Source organism: Zalophus californianus, chromosome 1, assembly GCF_009762305.2.
Source record: "Zalophus californianus isolate mZalCal1 chromosome 1, mZalCal1.pri.v2, whole genome shotgun sequence".
In the NCBI taxonomy this organism is placed as follows: domain Eukaryota; kingdom Metazoa; phylum Chordata; class Mammalia; order Carnivora; family Otariidae; genus Zalophus; species Zalophus californianus.
The window spans coordinates 122,312,656-122,332,564 of record NC_045595.1 but is presented as its reverse complement, the minus strand read 5'-3'; the positions used below and the strand labels follow the sequence as shown (position 1 = coordinate 122,332,564).

Below are 19,909 nucleotides of genomic sequence, written 5' to 3'. Positions count from 1 at the left end.
ATCGCCATTTCAAGGCTTGACTGGAGAGGAGTCACCTTCAAATTCCCTAGTGTGGCTGTTGACAGGACTCAGAAGATTCATTTTCATGTTCAATTACTCAGGAGGCCTCTCCGCAGGGCTGCCTGGAGACATAGAAGCTGGCTTCTTCAAGAGCCGGGATTCCAAAGAGAGAGAGAAAGAGCCCCCCAGACAGAACCACAGATGTGACATCCATCATGTTTTTCATACCATGTTCATTAGCAGAGTCAGTCAGTCCAGCCTGCGTCGGAGGGGAGGGCATTACACAAGGGCAGGAGTGCCCGGAAGCAGGGATCGCTGGGGGCTATCTTAGAGGCTGCCTGCTACAGTTTCTTTATTTTGAATGTAAATTTTAAAAATAGAAAATGCATTCTCATCGTTAGACATTTAGAATGTACAAGAGGGTATGCAGTCAGTTTCCCTCGCATCCCTGTTACCGGGCCCCTCCTTGAGCAAACTCCTAGCAGTTTCTTGTGTATCTTTCAGGGGCTTTCTGTCAAATGGGAAGTTGAAAGGCACTCCGCAGGGACAAGCAGAAAGCCACTTTCATCTTCTTCCTTCCCACCTGCCAACTCAAACCTGCCTTGCAGAGATAACTCTACCCCACCCCTCTGGTGAAATCTGAGGTGGGCACTATGACTTTTCATCTCCCTCTCAGATAACCAGGAATTATTTTTAGTCATAACAGAGTTCCATGCCAGAAAGAAAATGTTGAATAACAGTCACTCTGAACTTAAAGATCCAAACTTCTGCTCTTCCCTAGCTTGGTCCTTCTTCAGCGTGGAAGCCTGAAATGAGAAAAAGTGGAGGTCTTGTGGTGAGCTTCTCCTTCTCTTTTTTGTACTTCACCACTTTTTCTTCTACCTCCTTTTAACTCCTTGGGGTTGCCTTTTTCTCTTTCTGGGTTGGGGGAAGGGAAATGAGTGAAGAGATAAGGAGCTCTTTTTTCAGTATGAGTTCTTTTGGCTTCTTCAGAGATTTCCACATGGAAACATCAACTGTAGCTTTTTCTTTTTTGGGGGGGGGTGTTTAGAATTCTCTCCATCATCTAGCATTTGCTTCCAAGGATACACCTCCAGCCACTTTGCTCCGAGGTCACTTTAGGAAAACTTCCAGGCAAGGCCTCTATGAGCTCCAGGAGGGCTGGCTTCTCCCCCTTCCAGCCTCCATCTCATCCTGGGGAAACCTTGACACACCTTTCAGAATGTCCTAGACTCTTTGGAAAACTGATTAAGACCGTTCTTGCTCCTTGAGGGTTTTAATTTCTCACGCTATCCCGTTCGATTCCTTTAGGAATTGTTATATCCTGGGAACAAGGAATGTCCAATGTATTATCACCCCAGGAATTAAAATCCAAAAGAGGGGATGTATCTGCTGGTTGATCAAGTGCTTGTTTTGTTTGGGTAGGAAGTGAAAGACTTTTCTTGTACAACATACTTTCCACATGCTGAGATACCTTTGAAGACAAAATGGTGAGAGTAGTTAAGGCTAGAGATTCTTTCAGTAATCCAGCATACTCTGCTTAGCCACAGAGGGTAGGAAGGTTGAGGTCATTTCAGGCACGGGCCATCTATATAGTTGTGAGGGACACAGTTTTAGGATGTGGTGGGCTTTTTCTTTCTCTCAGAAGCATACAGTGTTTATTACTATAACACTAGATATCAAGGTGGTAGTAACTTTCAAATTCCCATGCCTGGGTCTGCTGTGGTTCATCTGCATACACCATTATTTCATTCTGAGTTCAGTCCACCTTTTCTAACAGTCCCATAAGAGATCCCACAGACACACCATTCCATCTTTACCAATGGCCAACTGGTAACTTCTCCAAGCTCAGGCTGCAATTCTTTTTTTTTTTTTTTTTTTTTAAAGATTTTATTTATTTATTTGAGAGAGAGAGAATGAGAGATAGAGAGCACGAGAGGGAAGAGGGTCAGAGGGAGAAGCAGACTCCCTGCCGAGCAGGGAGCCCGATGCGGGACTCGATCCCGGGACTCCAGGATCATGACCTGAGCCGAAGGCAGCCGCTTAACCGACTGAGCCACCCAGGCGCCCAGGCTGCAATTCTTTAGGCAACTTCAGCACACAGCTGGCTTTAAGTTGGTTTAGTGTTGAGACATAAACACTGCTGCTTTGGGCCTTGGTGCCCCAGTATTAGTCATTGGGCTCCTATACATACCTGACCCTCACGGAGACCCAGGAGATTTCTATGTTGTTCACATTTTCAGAACTCAAACACAGCTCCCTCCATTCTAGTAATATCTGGGTTCTAAATTCCAGTAACTTTTCCCTCTCCTATCCCTTTCCTTGTATCCAGGTCCAGGTCCACCTTTTAAGTTTCTGGTCTTCTGGGTGGGTTTCCTTCTTCTTAGCGGGGTTCACTGTAATGGAATTTTGCCCCTGCTTCCCATTTTGGAGACTGAGACTTTGTTATCTTATCCACTGATGAACTCATGGCCACTTACCTCCTGGGTCTTCCAGATGTTACCCAGAACCTTCCAATTCTGCTGCTTCAATTGGACCCCTGGAAGTTCTCAATCCCAACAACTCTACAACTGTTCCGTTTGGTGGAATGTGTGGCATCAGTCAGACTTTCCCCCACAGCTTCTGTGGGAGCCCTGTCCTGTTGTGCAGGCAGACAGAGCCTGGACATTAGAACTCAGCGGGACTCCACGGAGGCACTTAGACATGTCAGGCGGGAGTCCAAGGAATGACTATAGCCCTCAGAAAATGATTTGGGGGTTAATACTAATGGCAAGTGAGAAGAAGATTAAGAAGGACTTGGAGAATGTAACATTATATGCCAACTATACTCAAAGAAAAAAAAAAGAATGACTTAGAGTTGCCACATTGTAAGGACAAAAAAAAAAAAAAGCCAAAGTGATAAGTTAAAGCCAAAGAAAATCATATTTGAGAAAAAACCATGCAGTGTCATTATCAAGCATGCCAAGAGGTACACTATCCTTATTAAAGAAAAATAAATTATTTAAAAGTGAATACTGGAGTGCCTGGGTGGCTTAGTCCGTTAAGCACCTGACTTCAGCTCAGGTCATGATCCGAAGGTCCTGGGATCAACCTATGTTGGGCTCCTTGCTCAGCGGGGAGTCTGCTTGTCCCTCTCTCTCTCCTTCTGCCTCCACCCCTGCACTCTCTGGCTCTCTCTCAAATAAATAAATAAAAGCTTTTAAAAAAATGAATACTATATTGTACCAATGTTAATTTCTTAGTTTTGACAAATGTGCCGTGTTATGTAAGATGTTAACATTAAGAAAAGCTGGGTGAGCTCTCTATACTACCTGAGCAACTTTTCTGTATCTGAAATTATTCCAAAATAAGAAGCTGAAAAAAAGAATACCAATAGAAACATGAAAGTATTTACATAAAATAAAGAACTTCTTTACCCTAAAATTTCTGGGCAGATAAAATGGTTTTTGAAGGATATTTTGAAATCTCATTGTTCTTTGCATAAACATGCATTGTAGAAAGGTGCAGTCCTGTATAAATTCTGGAATGAGTTGATGCTTCTCGGTTTCACTTTTAGGAAACTCACTCTTTCAATAAATAATTTTTTACCTATTATGGCTCTTGCATATTCTAAGGATACATCAGTCAAACAGATAAAGATCTATGCTTTCATGGAGCTTACATTCTAATGGGGTAGGGGGAAATCAGCAATAAACATGAATATAATAAATGAGTTATATTGTATGATTGATAGGTGCTATGGGGGAAAAAAGAAGAGCAGAAAAGGGATAGCAGTAGTATGCATGGAGGCTAGGCTGTGTACACTTTTATTTATTTTATTTTTTTTATTTTTTGAAAGACTTTATTTGTTTGAGAAAGAACGAAAGTGATCACAGAGGGAGAGAGATCACAGAGGCAGGGGGAGAAGCAGACTCGCCATAGAGCAGGGAGCCCAATGCGGGACTTGATCCCAGGACCTTGAGATCACGACCTGAGCCAAAGGCAGACGCTTAACCGACTGAGCCACCCAGGCGTCCTGTGTGTACACTTTTAAACAGGGTGATCAGAGCAAGCTCCATTAAGCAGATCTAGGGGAGCAAGATGAAGGAGATGAGGGAACAAAGCATGAAGATATCAGGGGAAGAGCATCCCAGGCAGAGGGAATGGCCTACGGTGGAACATGCCTACATGTTCAAGCAGCATCCAGAGGCAAGTGGTCAAAAACAGTAACTGCGGGGGGAGGGAAGGTAGAGAGTAGATGAGGTCAGGACGTTAACGATAGTGGTTGGTGGAGAGGAGCACAAATAATATAGATTTTTGGCTTTTCCTCTGAGGAAATGGGGAGCTATGGCACACTTTTGAGGAGAAGGGTGACACGATCTGTCTTATGTATTAGAAGGATCATCCTGAACTGTTTTTTGAGTAGGTGCTGGGAGGGCAAGGGCAGAGCAGAGAGAACAGTTAGAAGGCTAAAGGAGTAATCCAATGAGAGACAATGGTGCTTTAGCCCCAAATGAAGCAGTGGAGATGGCAAGAAGGGGTGAACTAGAGTTGGCTTGTTCCAGTCTCAAGAGCCAGTTGAGAAACTTCTTGGAAGTTTGCAAGCCAGTTGTTAAGCATGGCATTATTAAAAATTAAATTATATAAACTTACAATTAAATACATTATATTGAAAACTCAAGTAGTAAATACTCAAGAACTCATAATTTCTTAATTGTTTTACCTAATTATTTTACTATTATTTATTATTATTATTTAGAGAGAATGTGCACACGTGTGCACACATGAACGGGGGGGGGGGCAGAGGGAGAGAGAGAATCTTAAGCAGGCTCCAGGCCCAGTGCAGAGTCCAACGTGGGGTTTGATCTCATGACCCTGAGATCATGACCTGAGCCGAAATCAAGAGTCAGACCCTTAACTGACTGAGCCACCCAGATGCCCCATACTGTTATTTATTATTATCTTTGCTCCTGAGGTCATTTATGTCCATCCATAGAGTGAAAATACTCTCAAATAGGGTACTGCTGTGCATCTCTTCCCAATTCTGTATTCAGTAACATTATGTTAGGTTTGTCAGTCATACTGGGGGTATTTACACTACAGAAATTAAATGCTACAAATCAGGATTCATTTTGTTTTTAAAGAGAACTTAGTAGTTAAGTATTTACCAGCACACCACTGCTTTGTGCCTTCCCAACTATAGCTAGGAATGTGGACCACTACACCATCCAAAGCGTTCAGGTTCCCTCACTCCTATCATTTCCCCACCCACAGAGGGGCAATGCTTCATAAAGAGGTGAAACAGGTATTGTGCATATTACAACAGGAGAAAAATAACATATTTCTCTTAAGCCTCATACCACTGATGCATATTTCGTTATGAGAACTCACCATACCTGTGATTGAATCTTTAGTGCCGGCCCTAGCTTTAATCCCAGAGTGCTTCGAAGATGCTCCTCTGTGAGTAACAGCAAGGTTTCCCCATCAATTGCATGGTCTTTAAATACCTTATTAAACACAAAAGATGTTAACTTTGTCTATACGTCTTTTAAAAAAATTCTTGTTTTATATATAGGTATTTTAGTTTTGGAGGAAACATTAAGACTGCTGGAGGATGACACAAAATGTTATAAAATTTCTCATTTTCAGTTGTTCTCTCTTCTGTGCTCCAGTAGCAAGTTGTCTGTTTTCTTTAATTCCTCTTAGAGTACATTGTAATTCTGTTTATGGGACTCAGTTCCAACCTGGAATAGTTATTATTTGAGGGCAGGCCCATGTCTTATTTACCGGCAGCCTTATAATGCCGTGGCTGACACATAGTAGATATGCAATAAGTGTTGCTGGACAAATCAATGAATGCACAAATAGACTGAGTAAAGGGTTGTGGATAAAAACCATGGCAAACAAATTTCACCTCTCACATGGACAGGTGCAGCCTCCATCCACTGCCTTGGACAAACAACAAGGGGAGGAGAGGTAATGCCGGTGAGAACTGTCATTCTAGGCCTTCCCAGGGGCCCTCCCTGTTCTGACTGTGGAGTAGATGCCACCACGCCTTCCTTTCTTCCAGAAACTAGGAAGGCTGCTGGTGGACAAAGATTCCAGGTGGATAAAGAGATGAATCAAAAATCTGGGCAGACTGATAGTACTGTAATTTCATGATCTCCAGCTTCAACCTGCCCTGCAATCCTTTATTTACTGATGCGCTCTCTTTTTTCTATTTTCAAGTTTCCTTCACACGCTTCAAACTTAAAACCTTACAGAATCCTTCCTCATTTTCAGCAGGCCATATAACTTCTTAATTGAGAAGGAAGGAAGGAAGGAAGGAAGGAAGGAAGGAAGGAAGAAAGGAAGAAAGGAAGAAAGGAAAAGAGACCAGTAGGTAAGAACTTCCTTGGGGCGCCTGGGTGGCTCAGTTGGTTAAGCGACTGCCTTCGGCTCAGGTCATGATCCTGGAGTCCTGGGATCGAGTCCCACATCGGGCTCCCTGCTCGGTGGGGAGTCTGCTTCTCCCTCTGACCCTCCTCCCTCTCGTGCTCTCTGTCTTTCATTCTCTCTCTCTCTCTCAAATAAATAAATAAAATCTTAAAAAACAAAACAAAACAAAACTTCCTCTAATTCTGCCCAGCAGCCTAACTAACCACAGATGTTTTCTCCTTTGTGCTGATGTGGTAGAAGAGGGTTTTCCGTGTGTGAAGACAGTCTCTTCACATATGCTGTGGGTCCCTACCCCTCCCACCTCCGGCTTCCCTCAGCGGATAATCCCCCCTCTCAGAGTCACTCTCCCCTCTTTGGCTGGCTCCTTCCCAACGGCATTACGCAGGTCTCCATCCTTGAGCAAACAAACAATAATAAAGCGCCTAGAGAGACGCTACCTCACTCAAACTCTTCATCCGGCTCCTTATCTCTCAACCCCTTCACAGCCCAATTTCTCAAGAGTTTGGATCCTCCCTGCCTCAGTGTTCTTCCTTCCCAGTCATTTCTCTGTCTCAAGAAGTCTGACTTCCACCCTCACTAGTCTGTTCACCCTGCTTGCTTCTGGGTCCCTCCTGTCTCTGCCGTTACCAAATGCATGGATATTCCTTGTGCTCCTGGCTGCTTTTGACATTGTTGACTCCTTTTTCATGAAGAAATGCTCTTCCCTTGCCTTTGTGAGGCATCCCCCTCCTGGGTACTCTGTGCCTTTCCTTTCCAGTCACTTTTGAGGCTACTGTTTCTTTATCTGAGTCCTTATGTGTTTGGGTTTCTGAGGCTTCTACTTCAGGTTCTCTTCAGTTTTCCTGATTTACCTCAGTCTTTGGCTTCTGTGAATGTGTCTCTATGCCGAAGGCTCCCTAATGTATATCTTAAACTTAGAAGCTGAATCATGCTAATTCTGCCTTTTAGATAGTTGTCTTTTTTTTTTTCAAGATTTTATTTATTTATTTGAGAGAGAGAGAACATGAGCGAGCACACCAGTGGGGTGGGGTGGGGGCAGAGGGTGAGAAACAAGCCGACTCCCCGTGGCCTGATCCCAGGACACGGCGATCATGACCTGAGCCAAGGGCAGATGCTTCGCCGACTGAGCCACCCAGGCGCCCTAGATAATGCTCTTATCTACCCGTCCCTCTGCTGCTACCTTGGATCTAGTGCTTCCCCACTAGTCTTGCCACCTTCAACCTATTTTCATAAAAAGCAACCTAAGTGACCATTCTGAAATATAAAGCTAAGCATGCCACTCATGCTTAAAACCTCAATTGCCTTCAGGATAAAGTCACAATCCCTCACGGGGTCTCCATGGCTCTTTGTGACCTAGCCCCTTCCTCTAGTCCGGCCTCCTGAATGCCATTCTCACCTGTGCCACTCTTGGTTCTGGCCCCCTCAGTGCCACCAGGAACTACTCTGGAAATCCCACCTGTGCTAAATTCTTTCTGGTTCCTGGCCTTCTCCTGGAAATTCCTCCTTTGCCTCTCTTCCACCTCACCGCCCCCCTCAGCTGGGAAACTCAGTCAGACGCCTCTCCCTTCAGGGAAGGGATACATTTTCAAACAAAGGCAGGTTGGCAGCCAGGGCCTGACCCTCAGCCCTGGTGGAGGAACCTGGCCCCGAGGCAAAGTTGCAGAACCTTCCAGTGTCACTCAGTTGTCCCTCCCACCTCATTCTCAAGATAGCAGTTGAGGCCAAGAGCACCATATAAACGTACACATAATTTTAGCGATTTTAGTTACTTTTAGAGAAAGAATATTTTATCTGTTGAGTCACTTAGGACAAACAAGAATCACTGAACACTACACCAAAAACTAATGATGTACTATACAGTGGCTAACTGAACAACATAAAAATAATAATAATAATAATAAAGAACAAACAAGATGTGTTGCAGGGTCTCCTGGACGTCCTTGAACAAGTGGGCTACCAGCCCTCTCTCTACATCTGTTTAAAAGAATTCATTTGCATAGGGGCTTTGAGCTTTAGTTGTGGTTCTTTTTTTCTGGATTTCTTTCTACACCTACGGGAGGCAGGTGGTGGGAGACTGCTGAGTAGCAACCACCTAGAGATGAGAAAGAAGAGGACAGGGTGGGGGGAGAGGGGGAGGACCGCAAGTGTAACCCTGGGGTAGTCCCAGGCTGCGACATACTAGACAGCGGTTTTCATGACACCTGTGCCTGAGCTGTGCTGCTTTGAAGCTTGTTACAGTCTGTTGCGTCCAGGGAGATTCTCTCTGTCTCTGCACACCGTACTGTTCCTGAGCGCAGCAGGGTCGTGCCCAGCGGGGCAGCGGCCTTCTTGCGGATGATTTCACCAGCGTCCCAGGGAGGGAATAGACTGATGGGGAAGCAAGAGCAGAACTTGATCCTAACCACATTTGAGAAACACCTAGAAATAATTGTACACCTTCTTGGGGTGGGGAAAGGAGCACTGACATCCTGTTGGTGAGAGATAATGAGTCAGCCAAGTTTGTGGGGTATTCGTGTTTATGTGACTTTTATGTACCCGCAAGAGGACGTTGAGGATGATAAAGTATGAAATGCACACATGGCATCATTCATTACAGGAGTGGTTATGATAAAGAGCACTTCTATGCCTGTGGATCACTGGCTGATTAAGAATGATGAGGGTTCAAATAGATTCAGTCTACCAGAAGCCGGCAATCACATGCTCATTACACACAGAGTTGCTTATTTCTGGCTGTTATCAAAATTTGGTAACTTCACTGTACTGGTGGTTGATGAAGCACCTGAGAAGTGGAATAGACAAATTTAAAAATGATTGTCCCATGGTGAATGACTAATAAGAAAACAATAATGTTATACTTGCTGAATAGGAGAGAACAGGACAGGACTTTTTATCAAGTAAGCAAAAAGACAAAGTAGGTGACCTGAAGAATACACCTTGTCTTGTAAGTAACCTGAGGTTCCATTCTCTTGAGGAGCCTCTGATAGAATGATGAAATTAATGTTTATCAAGTACTTATAAGGTGCCAGACCCTCTTTGTGGCTTACAACAATCCTTTGAGAATATATTATACAATTATCCCCATTTTACAGATGAAAAACTGTGCACCAAGAAGACAGGCAAATTGTCCCAGGTCACATGTCCAGAAAACACAAAAGCCAGGATTTGAACTTGTACTTTCTGGTTTCATAAGCATATTCTTTTTTTTTTTAATTTAATTGTATTATGTTATGTTAATCACCATACATTACATCATTAGTTTTTGATGTAATGTTCCATGATTCATTGTTTGCATATAACACCCAGTGCTCCATTCAGTACATGCCCTCTTTAATACCCATCACCAGGCTAACCCCTCCCCCCACCCCCCTCCCCTCTAGAACCCTCAGTTTCTCAGAGTCCATGGTCTCTCATGGTTCGTCTCCCTCTCCAGTTTCCCTCTCTTCATTTTTCCCTTCCTACTATCTTTTTTTTTTTAAACATATAATGTATTATTTGTTTCAGAGGTACAGGTCTGTGATTCATCAGTCTTACACAATTCACAGTGCTCACCATAGCACATACCCTCCCCAGTGTCTATCACCAGCCACTGCATCCCTCCCATCCCCCACCCCTCCAGCAACCCTCAGTTTGTTTCCTGAGAGTAAGAATTCCTTATATCAGTGAGATAATATGATACATGTCTTTCTCTGACTGACTTATTTCGCTTAGCATAATACCCTCTAGTCTACATCTACGTCATTGCAAATGGCAAGATTTCGGGTTATTTTGATGGCTGCATAATATTCCATTGTATATATATATATACCACATCTTCTTTATCCATTCATCTGTTGATGGACATCTTGGCTTTTTCTGTAGTTTGGCTATTGTGGACATTGCTGCTATAAACATTGGGGTGCACGCACACCTTGGGATCACTACATTTGTATCTTTGGGGTAAATACCTGGTACTGCAATTTCATAAGCCATATTCTTAATGACTACTCTATCTAACTTTTCCGTAAGTCCCATAAACTGAAAAAAAAAAAGAAAATATAGGATTAACAGCATTACACTGAAGTAAAAAATGATCATAAAAAAAGATCTGAAAAAAGTTATTTCTAACATCAGTTAATTATGTTAAATTATAATGTCCTTTCCATGCTTTCTTTTCCTTTAATATATAAACCAATGATAATGACACCAGATTTACTAAGCAAATTGTTACTTAAAACTGTGTTATTAAATCACTTGCGGGGTGCCTGAGTGGCTCAGTCAGCTAAGCAGCTGCCTTTGGCTCAGGTCATGATCTCAGGGTCCTGGGGTCGAGCAGCTCAGCAGAGAGTCTGTCTCTCCCTCTCCCCTACTGCTCCTGCCAGCTCACACACTCTCTCTCTCTCAAATAAATAAATAAAATCTTTAAAAAATAAATCACTTGAAAAAAATAAACTTTATGTATGAAATATAGCACTGACATAAACTTTAAGAATTGGCCAACCCATTTTCCCATATGAGTGAAACTAGTCTTCTTTCCAACTGTCCAGACATTATAACTCAAAAAATACTATTTTGTCTCCCAGATTGAATTATCTGTGTATACACTTTTGTAAATTGCCCCAGCATTAATATAGAATTTTTAAATAGTTACTTTCTTATTTTTCAGATCTATTGTCTTGTTACCCTGTTTAGAATGAAGAAGATATTTCTATTATCTATTACGAGTAGCCTAAAACTTCTGGTATGTTTGTTATATGGAAGAGTAGGGAATGTAGTAGACATTTCTCACTGTTTTTGGATGTTTGGCCACTGAATCTCCTAGTTTTGGATGAATTCCTACCTCCCAGGAGTCTCGATAGAATAGAAACTAAAGCCAGACAGGCATGGCTCTCCCAGCCTCCCTGCAGATGGGATGTGGGGACGTGACCCAAGTTCCGCCGATCCCAGACTCCTGTCCCAGGTCAGCCAATGACACATGAAAGGGTAAATTATTAGGAATCCTCTCTGAGAGAGAAATGCAAGTTTGACAGAACTCATTAGGAAGGAAATAGATTTCAAAGTGTCATATTTTCATGAAAATATTTCAATGTTAAGTCACCTGGGCATAGTCTGAACAACCTGGAAGGCCACTAATGAAGTTGTGCACGTCGTCCACAGTCCATTTCTGAATATCTTCATCCAAGGACATGTTTTCCCCAGTTGTAGCCAGTGGGTGTGCTCCTTTAAAAGTGGAAAGGAAATTATTTGGTGGTATAAAATTTCCAGGGAAAAGTGGGGAGCTGAGAGCACAGTTTTATGTACAGTTACCTTAATTTCCTCATATTCTATTAGCACAGAGGGTCACTTTAGGTCCCTATAGATCTGTGTGTAAACTTCCTTAAAAGATACTGAGAGACATTTTCTTGAAAGTTGAGTAATCTCCTTTCTTTTCTTCCCCTAAAGGATCTTTAATGATAGCATTATTGTAAATAAAGAAGTTGCCGACTGCTCTGTTTCTCTGTGATTCCAAGGGACATGCCCTGTGGATTTCATCCTTCAGATGAATGCTATTGTGTTCTATGATGTTATGTTATTTATCATGCTCTCTAGGTGACCATGAGAATTTAGCTACGTATTCATCTAAAATGGCAAATTAACACTTTGTAAGGGAAGCAGTTGGTTCAGTGACTACAGCCCCCTCCCCACCAAATCCCTGTGTTTTTTAAAAATATTTTTATCTAAAGAAGTTCTAGAAAACTATTCAGTGTGTGTTTGGGTGGGGTGGGTATTGTGCTAATGCTTTTAGGTAAGAAGGTATCACCACAGTAATGGGCACTGAAAGTTAATGCTTCTGTTTAATTATCTATAGTTTTCTACACTTAAATACAGGGGAGATAGAATTCATACTTTTAGGCAAGAAGCCCCTCTATATTGTGTTGAAGAAATTAAGAGCTAATTAAGTTAAAAATTTAATTTAAAATTCTGGTAGATTTCCCCATCCTTCCTCACCCTTGCCTTCCCAGCTTTTGCTGAAAATTCTCTCTATAGCAACATATGAATAGAGACAAGTGTCACTAATATGGCTTTATTGGGACTAACATAATAAAGTGACTTCAAAAAGTTCTAAATAGGACTAAGAAAAGGAAGAATAAAAGGAAACATGATGGGTATAGTGCATTATGGAATAACTTAAGGACTTGGTGACCTGTGGCTCATTAGGATCTGCCATTGGCCCCTGACACCCACCTGGCAGAGCTGGTCGAGGAATTGGAGGGCAAATACCATTCTTTTCCCCACAGGCTGCAAAGCCCTGCTCTGAAGGCTTCTCTTTTGCACTATCCCAGGAGGCCTTTGCTTCTAGAGGAGCACCGTGAGCTCCCCAAGGTTTTCTGTGGGTGGGGTCGAGCTCCCCACAGGTGTTGGCAAGAGCTGTAGTTGGCTTTTCATTGGTTTCACTTGACTTCTGATTGTTGAGAGCTTCAGTCTCTGGTTCCTTTACATAGTCATCCTCTTCATAGGGAATCACATGAGTCTGGCCTAAGAGTTTTTCTTCTACTTGACTTTTGGAGCTCTCAATATCGCTGTCTAGAACTTTCTGATTCCCTGTACCTCTCCTGAGACGGCGACATTTCTGACCCCAACTCTCTAGAAAATGTGGACCAGTCGCCACTAGCGTGGGGTTTCCCTGAAGATTTCTCAGGGTGCTTCTGTGAAAATGCAGGTCACCAGCAGGGAGCATGCTCCTGCCGTGGTAAGTGGCTGGGCCAGGTGGGATACCGGAGCCATAGAGGAACGGTATCCCTAGGCCTGCTAGTCCCTTGGGATTCACTTTCTCTATTCTCCTTTGTTGGTAAATGGCATGCATTTCCATTTCCATCCTAAAAACAGAACAATATGTTTTATACACCCCAAGAAAACCATTAGAAATATAATCTTAATGGACCTCTGCCTTCCCTGAGATGGAACCTCTGCTTTTCCTGAGTCTTCACACTCTGAAGTGTGTTGGGTGGAAACACGAGTTCCCCCCAAAATTCACTGGGAAGGAGAGTTTGGAATAAAGATCTGAGGGTGAAAGGTTTGGCTGAATCTCTCGACAGAAGTGCAAGGTCAGTTTTTAAAGCATTACTTCTAGTAGGTCTGGCAAATTTAGCAGGAATGGGGATAACATGGCAGAGGGTAGTTTCTTGCCAGAGATTAATCTTCAAAGAAAATAAAGTTCTGGGAAGAGGTTTTTAAACCCTGCAGTATAATCTTAGTGGGACTCAAGGAAGGCAGTAAGCCAATGCAAGTCTCAACCGTTACAAATCAATGCAACTGGCAGGTGTTGTGCTAGAGGAGTTGGTGGGGGGTTTGCTTACTTTGCTTATGGATTATCACCTGGACTTATTAGGGTTCAGTGATGAGAGAACTGAGGATAATGCCTTCCTGCACCCCAGGGCCATGCCTTATCATTACTGCTGTCTTTTCTTTCTAGTTGCTATAGCTGAAGGCCACTGTTGGGGCCACGGACATGGGGCTGTCTGGGCTCTGCTCGCAGAGTCTCAGGTGGGGTTGGCAAGTGTGGTTCCTATATTTGGGCAGAATTGAAGTCATTTAAAACAGAAGGGCCAATCTGAATTTCAGAGGTATCACAACCAGGCATTTTAATTGTGAGACATTGTTAAACTGTTATGATCTACAGGCTTAGCTTCACTATGTAATTTCTAATCTTGCTTTTATCTTTAACCAACCTGAATATACGTTTGTATATATTTCTTTTTGTAATAGTCCTGAAATACTTTTTGTATGTAATCAGATATCTATCAAATATACGTAAATAATATGTATATAATTAGAGTGTGTGTATGTATATACAAATATAACGGATGAATGTATGTATATAAAAAGTATCTCTATCTCTATCATCTATCTTTCTATCTTTCTATCTTTTTATCTATCTATCTGTCTAAAACAAATGAATAAATGAACAAGTGAGTGAATAGAAAATAAATACAACAACACTGTTATGTTACCTGGCAGTATGCTGCCTTTGAATCATTTCATTCCTTCTGGCCATTGCCTTTATGGATTCAGGTGGTAAAATGCCCCAACCTTAAAAAAGAAAATCATCATCTCACCCCACAAATTAACACTTTCCATTTAAAAATAATACAATAGAATATAATGATTTAAAACAGCATCCATAAAAACCCACCAGTAGAGCACAATGTTGGAAACAGCACAACTGCTGTTCAGCATCTTAGGGTCACTTTGGTGATGGAATGATAAATACTAGATAATTTTATTTTTCTTTAAGTATGGGTCTCATGATTGGTGACATTTTCCTGCCATACTTCAAAAGGAAAAAAAGATGAAATAACTTATGGATCTCTTCATTTCTAGCTTTTGATGTAAAAATGGATAACTTTTTTTTTTTTTTGCTATTAGAGAAATCAGTTGACCTTTAAAAAAAAGTAACTACGTGCTTCTTATGCACCAGAATCCCTGGAAATAAATGCAATGATTTAATGGATAAAATATAAGCTCTCTATGTGGATTTTTGGCATATCTGAGGAAGATACTTTTTCCAAAATGTTTTCGATGATGTTAGGTAGAAATTACATTCTTTGTGTCAGTCTTCCAAAATTTCTTGAAATAACAGCAGCATCATAGATTTCAAGGCTCTATTCTTGCCTGGTAACTTTATGCTCTATTGACTTTCTTCTTTCTCTGTACTCCTAATGCACTTAGAGTCTATACTGATGCTTTTCAAACCATCTATGGTAAAGGACCACTTTTTTTCTTTTAAAATTTCCAACCATCATGGACCGATACTTTTTAAAAATACAATATAATGAACTTTTATAAAATTGAAATGAAAACAAGGACAAATACAAGGTAAAAAAAATATTAGATCAACAGAGAATTACCCTGTCAAATTGCTGCAAAAGTTTCTCAATTTATGTATTTATCTGCACAACCTCTTCACAGACCAGCGCAGGTCTACAGAACACACTTTAACATAACAGACACGCAAATTGTATTTCTTATGTGTAGTTTTATTCACTGATAGTTTTACATGTGAAAATCTGTTTTCCCTAACAAGGGGGATATCATGGGAGCTAGAACTGTTTCTTGTACATGCTTTGTACTAAGCTAGAAGAGCTCATTTAACTCCCATTAATAACCTATCTTGAAACAAATCATACTGTATGTTTTTAAAGGAAATCTTTTGTCATTTGTAAAATTCAGAGATTAGATGAGGTGACCTCTAAAAAAAAAAATCCTCCTAACTCTAAAGCTCTATATTTTTATAATTCAGTGGCTTCAAAATACTCTTCTTTAGAGAGCCGGTATGCATGACATTTCAACCCAGGAGGTATTGCCAAAGGATTCAGAGAAGGTTCTCATGAGAAGTCCAGTATAGAGGGCACAGTTCTAATTACCTGGATTTTAGGATGCTCTGAAATTTGGAATCATCAAACCTATTCCAAGTTTCTTTCTCTTTCCCAAAAAGATGACATCAAACGTAGTGCTAGTCTAGCTGTAATAATCCACTCTCTACCTAACATCCAATTTTTGAAAGATATTTCTGTCTTAGTTTCTATTTTGCTAACTTACTTAGTAGCTCAGTTTCTGTAGGACTGAGACCCTACTTTCCCCTTGCTTACTCTCCTACACATCAGCCTTGAGCGAGGAGACCTGACCTATGTCCCTGAGACAGGTGGTCAACTTGCTTGCGTATATCCAAATGTTGGCGGGTTCTGGATTTTTTATCACTAAGACAGGCTCTCTGAGTCAGCAATGAAACTATTTCACTGGTCTATTTATGTGTTGCCTGTAACCATGGGCTGTAGATTTACTGGGTTCTTGCTGCCAGATGGGGCTTTTATCTGGGATCAGCTGTTGGAACAGTCTTTTTGGTCCTTGGATCACTCCAGTGGGTGTGTCTAGTTTCATATCTGGCCCTGGCTTGTCCACCCAATCCCACTGCAGTGGATCCGTGCACAACATGCTCAAATCCAGGCAGTCTGGTATCTTCACTGGCCCTGGCACCAATCATATTTCTTCTTGTGTCAAACTTTTCACTCACATTGTTCTTATCTATTGAGAGTTGTTGGAATTGGAGAGCAGGGACAAACAGAAACTCAGCAATATAGTTTTGGGGAGATAAGATACATCAGTTTGATCTTCAATATTGTGAGGAAATTCTCACTTCCTAATCTCTCTCAAGCCCCCATCCAGTCATGTTTTCAGATACCACTCTACTGACTGCTCTTATCAAGATCACCAGTGAGCTCCACTTAGCTAAATCTAATCATGTATTGTTTTCATCTACTTGGCACACTTGACACAGATGCTTTCTTTCTCTCTTTACAACTTCTTCCCTTGCCTTCAAGGCCATCAGCCTCTCCTGGGTTTCCTCTCACTGGTTCTCCTCCTGTTCTCCTCCTGTTTCTTCCCTTCTCATCTTTTGGAGCTTGTTGGTGTGTCCTAAGGATCATCCTTTTAACCTCTCTCTACCCTTGTTCTATGGGCAATCTCATCTAGTCTCATCTATGCTGATGACTTACAAAATTATATCTCCAGTTTGTCTCCAGAAGTCCTCTCTGGGATTTAGCTACCTTCCTGACATCTCCCACTAACAAACTGTTAGGCATCTCAAATGTAATAGGAGCAAAAATGTGCCTATGACATCTCTCCACCCCAAGAACTCTGTTCCTCTCACACTCTTCCTCAACAGGGACAGCAACTCTACCAAAACCAAGACCAAAATTCTTGCTGTTCTCCTTAACTCCTCTCTCTCACACAGCTCATATCTAAACTGTGAGAAAACCTGTTATTTCTACCTTCAAAATAATTACAGAATCCAACCACGTGTTCCTACTGAACTGTCACCACCCAGGGCCAACCCATCATAATCTCTTGGCTATTCTAATGGCCCATTAACTACCATCAGTTTATCCTCAGAACTTTGATCCTATCAAGTTTGTCCCAGACACAGCAGCCAGAGTGATCCTGGTAAAATATAAGTCAGAAAATGTGGCTCCTTTGCTTCAACTCTTTAAAAGCTTCACCTCTTAGAATAAAAGGTGAACCCCCACCATGACCTGTCAGACCATATCTCATCTCCTCATGACCTCATTAGTTCCTCACGTGTAAGATAAGACAGATAGTAATAGTGCGACTTACCATGTTATTCCCCAGTAAACTGATGGTTGGAGGAGTTAAGCAACTCACATTCAGTCACACAGTGGTGGAAACATGATTTAAATCTAGGTAGCAAGGGCAGAACCTACAGGCATAACTGCCACACAGTTCTGCTGCCAAAACTTAGCAGTAAATTTGATGGCATGATGGCAAACTTAAGGCAGCCATCCAGGTCACAGTGGCTCCACAGATCAAAGCCATCTTTTGCTCATACCTGAGTAGACACGATTGGACAGCATGTTCGGCATATTTGCATTTGGTAGAACAGAAGATCCAAATTGGGAAGGAACACAAAACTGTCTTGGATCAGTAGGAGCTACAGTGGAAGGCAATAAATCTCTAGGGGAAAAAAGATATAAAGTAGATAAAATGAGGATGGAATAGTACAAACTTCCCATTGCATAGGCACTGAGATTTTTTAATTGTCAGATAGGATTCTATCATCTCTTCCCAAAATGAAGTGCAAAAATCCTGCAGCCTCTATTGGTTTAAGTAGAAATGTGGTAAGAAAGATCTACTTTGGTAGAGCTATGTGTTGAGTGAATATATCAAGGAAGGATTGACCCAGCTGACAACACAACAGATAAAGCAAGAAAAGAAAGTTTTAGGGATGTCTAGAAAAAAGATCTAATCAAATTAATACTGCTCTCTGATTTCCCATGACCAACATACTGTTCTGACCACAATATTCTTTTCTCATATAATGGACCTACTTTGGCTTGGTTTTTGCCACCTGGGATCAGTGTTTGACTCCCTGGGTGACAGTTTATTTATTTTGCCAAGCTCAAGAAGTCCAAATTTATTGTTCACTGCTCCACGAACAACAATAAATAATGGATATAACTTTCTTCTCAGAATGTCAAAATACTCTAAAGAAGGGAAAATAAGAAACTGCCAGAGTGTACATCCTAAGCATTGATAATGTCACTTTTATTGAAAAGAGTGAATCGTTCTATCACAGGAAATCCAGGGTACTTAATTGTTGTGGAGTGAGTTGCGTTTCCCCCAAATTCATGCATTAAGGTCTGAACCCCCAATGTGATTATATTTGGAGATAGGGCCTCTTAGGGGGGACTTATGGTTAAATGTGGCCATAACAGTGGAGTCCTGATCCAATAGGACTGGTGTCCTTTTAAGAGGAAGAGGTAGCAGGAGTGCATACACAGAGGAAAAGGCCAGGGGAAGGCACAGCAAGAAGGCGGCTGTTTGCAAGGCAAGGAAAGAGGCCTCACCACAAATCAACTCTGCCGACACCATGATCCAGGGCTTTTCAGCCTCCAGAAGTACGAGAAGTCAAATTCTGTTGTTGAAGCCATGCAGTCTGTGGTATTCTGTTCGGGCAGCCCTCACAGACTACATCAATGTTTATACACACATGATGCCTGTCACAGGGCAAGTGCTCGTTAGCTATGTGTTGAGTGAATATATCAAGCAGGCCTCAAATGGGAAGTGACAAGATGTGTATTGGAGGTGTGGCCCCCTGAGCAACTTGACACGAATCAGTGCACTACAGTTCATGGAAGTAACATTAGACAAGAAAACAACGCTGGAGTTACCATCATTTGAAAAGTTAATGATCATCCATTTTCTCCTTGGACCAAATTAGTATATTGGAAAGAAATACCTATCCGCTGTTGGAGGTTCAAATGGTGAAGGAACCAGTGGCGTTCTCTGCTGCGCTGATGCTGTCAATAAAGGGTTCATGGCCATCATGGGATTTATCATCAATATCTCTCGCCACTGATGGAATTCTAGAAGGAATCAGGTAGATATGTTAACAAGTAACTCTATGTTTTGTGAACTATTTGAATTTTTCTTAAACACCTTTTGTATTTTCCCAACATTTGGGGAGACTGTTATAATAAGCTTTTGTTACACAAAAACCCCTCCATTTCAAGCACCCAGATACAACTGTAGAACTTAGTGATTCATCCATTGGTCCTTGGAACTTGTTGATGAACCCCCAGGAAATACCATATCACATGACAAGCGATAGTAAAATTAAACCAGCCTTGCAAGAGTCCAGAAATACCAACCTCCTTTCTTACAACTTATTTTGATTTTTAAAAAGATTTATTCATTTTAGAGAGGGGAGGGGCAGAGGGAGAGAGAGAGGAATGCAAGCAGACTCCATGCTGAGCATGGAGCCTGATGTAGGGCTCCATCTCACGACCCTGAGATCAGACCTGAGCAGAAACCAAGAGTTGGCTGCTTAACCAACTGAGCCACCCAGGTGCCCCCCACTTATTTTGATTTTTCTATTTCCAGAGGTACAAATGCATATATTCTCCCACATGTTCAATCTTCAGAAAAATATTCCTATTTAACTGATAAGATTAAAACAGAA

At 41.7% G+C, this 19,909-nt stretch overlaps 1 protein-coding gene across 1 annotated transcript; it reads right to left on the bottom strand.

Annotated features, from left to right (window-relative positions):
* Positions 1-1,276: 1,276 nt before the first annotated feature.
* Positions 1,277-19,272, bottom strand: SAMD7 (sterile alpha motif domain containing 7). The gene is made up of 7 exons (XM_027582478.2): positions 19,187-19,272; positions 17,777-17,901; positions 14,385-14,463; positions 12,619-13,250; positions 11,492-11,613; positions 5,376-5,486; positions 1,277-1,474 (listed from the first exon to the last, which is right to left on the bottom strand). Exons 1-7 carry the CDS (start codon positions 19,270-19,272, stop codon positions 1,277-1,279), a joined length of 1,353 nt encoding a protein of 450 aa, XP_027438279.1.
* Between the last annotated feature and the right edge of the window lie 637 nt (positions 19,273-19,909).